A 5286-nucleotide genomic window follows, 5' to 3' on the forward strand; every position below is an offset into this window, starting at 1 on the left:
CTTCTAAGTGTCTAATAACACTAGTTTGTTCAACCTCTATGTAATGTTTCACAAGTGTAACTAACCAACTTCTAAGTGTCTGATAACACTAGAGTTTGTTCAACCTCTATGTAATGTTTCACAAGTGTAACTAACCAATCAGACACTTAGAAGTTGAACAAACTCTAGTGTTATCTCTATGTAATGTTTCACAAGTGTAACTAACCAGCTTCTAAGTGTCTAATAATACTAGTTTATTCAACCTCTATGTAATATGTTTCACAAGTGTAATTAACCAACTTCTAAGTGTTTGATAACACTAGAGTTTGTTCAAACTATAGGAATCATAAAACAAAAGCAGCATGACTTCACACTTAGAGCTTGTAGTCAGATGATTGCAAGTTCAAGGTTCACTTGTGAAAAGCTGTTGTGTCCTTAAGCAAGAAACTTCACCTCAATTGTTTCTGTCTATCCAGTTGTATAATGGATACCAGCTGACAGCTGGAAGGTTAACTTTCAATGGACTGGCATCCCATCCAGAGGAAATATGTCAACATTCTTACCCACTTGTGCCAATAAATTTAGAATTCAGAAGCAATTTCAAAGTGTTCTCTCAGCATATGAAGAAACTGACCCTTGATTTGATCTAAGAATAATTAATAATTGACATTTTGAACTGGTCAACTTCTAAGTGTCAGATAACACTAAAATTATCTAAAGTTAAAAATAATAAGTCATTAAAATTTTAAATCACTTCAAAGGATAATATAACATTAAAGTGTTTGTCAAACATTTGTTATCCAATCAGAAATCAATATAAAAAAATCTAACTGTACACTGCTGTTAGACCAAACAGTTTGATACTGTGGTTATGATGTTCTTCTTAGGTTTCAACAACTTGATGTACATAATGTTGTTGTACTGCCAGGTTTCAACAGTTAGATACACATAAAGACACTGTTATTGTACTGCCAGGTTTCAATAGTTATATGTACACAAAGATAATGTTGTTGTACAGTCAGGTTTCAACAGTTAGATGTACACAAAGACACTGTTGTTGTACTGTCAGGTTTAAACTGTTAGATGTACACAAAAACACTGTTGTTGTACTGTCAGGTTTAAACTGTTAGATGTACACAAAGATAATGTTGTTGTACTGCCAGGTTTCAACAGCTAGATGTACATAAAGATAATGTTGTTGTACTGCCAGGTTTCAACAGTTAGATGTACATAAAGATAATGTTGTGGTACTGCCAGGTTTCAACAGTTAGATGTACATAAAAACACTGTTGTTGTACTTTCAGGTTTCATAATTTTTATATACATAAAGATAATGCTGTTGTACTGTCAGGTTTCATGAGTTATATGTACATAGAGATAATGTTGCTGTACTGTCAGGTTTCATTAGTTATATGTACATAAAGATATTGTTGTTGTACTGTCAGGTTTCATTAGTTATACGTACAAGAACTTCAATTAAATTGTGTAACTGCATTTGTCACACAGTAGACCCAGAAACTAGAATATTTCTAGCACAATCAAATATATAACATCTACAAATGGACTATGATAATATTAAAAAAGATACCATTAAGGCTCCAATGATGGGTACACCTTACCATCTGAAGGTTCAGAACACAATATCAAAGATGGTTTGTTAATACTAACTTGCATAATTTATTTATGACAGGGGTTTTTAAATTTGAAATTCTATTTTACACATAATCCATGAAATAAAACACTCATATGCAGTTTTAAAATACATTAAGTAGACTACTAGTCATGTTTTTAAATTTTAAAATAAATTAAAAATATATGCTATTTATTACAGTAAAACTGCATATATTACAAGAGATTAGTAGCTAGCATACTTCTACAAATAATAGCAAAAGTGTTATATTAAACCTGTTCAGTGATCCCAGAGATTGGTTGTGCCTCCATTATATGCAAGAGTTGCTTGTACAGTTTATATTGAACTTTTTTGTCATCTGAGAATTTATCAAGAACACCCCACAGTTTATAATGAACTTTTTTTATCACCTGGGCATTTATCAAGAACATACCACAGTTTATATTGAACTTTTTTATCATCTGGGCATTTATCAAGAACATCCCACAGTTCATATTGAACTTTTTTTATCATCTGGGCATTTACCAAGGGGATGTTCTTGATAAATGCCCAGATGATAAAAAAGTTCAATATAAACTGTGGTATGTTTATACAGCAGAAGGTGTCCTAGACTTTGTTTTCTAAATATTATGCATGACTGCAAAGTTGGCAATGAAAGAATTAAACCTCTACCTTTGATTAACATGAGAGTGGAATTGCTGGTACTTGCTTTTCAAAATTAGAAATATTAGTTTTAATCTATAGCTAGCAAATAAACTCTGTAATCTTCAGACACTGTACTAGATAACATGTTGGAATAAAATGTGATACTTTGTTCATACAATGTCTAGGTTTGGAAAACCTAATACAAATATTTATACTTACAATATCCAGGATGTTGAGTTCTCAATGTATTTTCAGGCAGACTAGGTGGGATCATGGTTTGTGTGTAGGTCAGAGTACTTCCTGTTCCACCCCAAGAATTACTACCTGTCACAATTAAGTTAAAAAATTCATAATAAATCACTTCAATACAGACAATATTTCCAAGAATTATTTCCTGACCGAGTCTTTTAACCTTATGTCCAAACAGGTCAATAACAGCAAGACTATCCAATTGATGAATTAAAGCATTTTTTAAAATTAAAGTCTTTTATTTTACAAAAATACATAATTCTAGTTAGATCAGTATATTAAGTTAGCTACATTATATACTTACTATTAGTTCTGGTTTATATGGTTCTACTTTTATTAAAAGTTATTAATAATTCACAATACCTGTCATGATCACATTAAACAGTTTGCACTAAACCTTCACAATACTTTCACAATTAACATGCTAGCCTCCACCTAACTTATACCACCACCAAGTACAATAAAATTAGGATTAGTAGTCTCTCTACTTGCTCACTGGCTTATGTCTTTCAAACTGCTTTTAGAATGTTCTGGAAATGAAGCTCTATAGCTTTCATGGAAAAGATTACATCATAGATCAAAAATAAGGTTGGGTTGTAAATGTGTGGTAAAATTATAAACAAGAAAGAAAACACTCATAATACAACATATGCGGGGTCTGAACAATAGGTGGGTGTAAAAGGTTTAAAGGTACAGTTGTCACAGCTGCTCTGTAACATACACTTGAAGTGGAAAGCATATGTATCCCCTGTTACATTACACTATGTACTAATTCCACATAATGCAAACAGGATTCCCAAATTTTGAATATTTTCATAAATTTCAAGAATTATTTCAGTTTTTCTAAGAACTTTTTGCATAAAGATGGCATTCAATAAGTATAACATTGTATTTAGAACTACAAACTTAATCAATTCTTAAACTTTCAAAAACATATCAATCCTAAACACTACATCCTGCAGCAAAATATAATAATTTCTGGATTATTTCTTGTTTGCTTCCCTCTTCTGAACTCTTTCTTAATAATAATAATAGTTGAATTCATATAAATTTAAACAAGACAGACATGAATTATTTGGCAAGTATACACCAAAAATTGAGAAATATATTTTAAATACCACTGGCAGATCTGGGAAGGGAGAAATGTCCTCCTTCGAAACCTATAACCCTTCTACATCCATCTATCACGAATAAAAATCTCCTGATTCACCTCCACATGAATACCAATGCCCACCATTAATATAAGTTATCTATTTGCATAGGGTTAAAAGTGTGAATCATTGCAAAATATTTGTCACAATAGATTTTTGGCTATACAAATGTGATATTTTAACCACTGTCAGCCTGAGTGGCGAGTTGCTAACATATGCACAAATCTACTAACATTTAAATATGGCATAATTCACATTCTATCGTGCTTTCTGATTGGATCATGCTGTACACAAGATGATGGTATAAATCATGCAACCCACCAATTGTTAAAAAGTCTTTTCCCACAAATCCTACGTAGATTTCCCAAATATTTACTGATGTCAAGAATGCAAGGGAACCCTGTTTCCAAGCTAATTCTTGTCATGATTAAGTTTGTACTTACTGTTCACACTAAAAGTCTGTGAAACAGAAGGCTGAGCTTGAGCAAGGCCATTCATCCCATTATGCTGTATGTGAGGAGACATTGGTGCCATTGTTGTGGAGACCTCCACTATAAAATAAAAACACTTATATGATTATAATAAACCAATCACCTGTGTTGAAAGAAAACATGGTAAAACAAATGATATATATATATATATTAGGTCATCAAGAAATTAATGTCGCTTTTTTTAGATAAAAAACCCAAACAATTCACACATCAAAAAATATTTAATAAATGAAATAGTCTCCATTCTTATCGATGAAGCTTTTCCACTTTACAATGAGGTTGTTAATGCCCTGATTAAAGAAATCACTTGGTTTTAAAGCAAAAAACACGTCGAAGTCCTCTTTAACACCCTCCATATTTGCATATATTTTCCCATTAAGATTGTGTTGCAGTGAATGAAAAGGATGGTAATCTGATGGTGCCATATCTGGAGAATATGGTGGGTGGGGGAGAACTTCCCAACCCAACTCCATAATCTTGTGTTGCATCAAATGTGCCACATGTGGAAGTGCATCGTCGTAGAGAAGAAGAATACCTTTCTGATTGACGAGTAAAGTGTTTCTGACAAAGAGCTTGATTTAAACGTTCCAGTTGTTGACTATAGATCTCTGCATTGACAGTTCCCCGTGGATCAAGGAGTTTGAAATGAATTACTCCTTTGATGTCCCACCAAATGCAAAGCATCATTTTCTGCAGATGGAGTCAAGGTTTTGGGTCAAAAGTGGTTTTTGTCTAGGACTGAGCCATTGTTTTTGGCATTTAATAATTGCACAGAGAATCCATTTTTTCATCACTGGTGACAATTCTGTCCAAAAATGGTTCAAGTGCCAGAAGAGACAAAGCAATGTCCACATGTCGAAAACTATGATCATCGGAGAGTTCGTGAGGCACCCAAACATCTTCTTTATGGAGTTTCCCATATTCCTTAGATGTTTACGTATTGTTTCATGAGAGAGATGCAATTTTAGGGCCATTTCACGAGCGTGTTGCCTATGGTTAGACTCAACAAGCGTCTTCATAGCATCAATATCAATTCCAACATGTTGCCCCTCCCATCACAGGTTTTAAGGCTAAAGTCACCTGAATGAAATTTGCTAAACTATCATTGACACTTACGAATGTTCAAAACATTTCCATAAAC

At 33.0% G+C, this 5286-nt stretch overlaps 1 protein-coding gene across 2 annotated transcripts in view; it reads right to left on the minus strand.

The window, feature by feature from the left end:
• Positions 1-5286, minus strand: part of LOC106472645 (mothers against decapentaplegic homolog 4-like) — a 32598-nt gene that overhangs the window by 24044 nt on the left and 3268 nt on the right. For both annotated transcript variants that reach the window (XM_022401200.1, XM_022401199.1), the window contains exons 3-4: positions 4098-4205; positions 2474-2578 (exon numbers count right to left, since the gene is read on the minus strand). In XM_022401200.1, coding sequence (XP_022256908.1) covers positions 2474-2578; positions 4098-4188 — 196 coding nt within the window. In that variant the 5' untranslated portion in view covers positions 4189-4205. The remainder of the gene's footprint in view (positions 1-2473; positions 2579-4097; positions 4206-5286) is intronic.

Source organism: Limulus polyphemus, unplaced genomic scaffold, assembly GCF_000517525.1.
Source record: "Limulus polyphemus unplaced genomic scaffold, Limulus_polyphemus-2.1.2 Scaffold5488, whole genome shotgun sequence".
In the NCBI taxonomy this organism is placed as follows: Eukaryota; Metazoa; Arthropoda; class Merostomata; order Xiphosura; family Limulidae; genus Limulus; species Limulus polyphemus.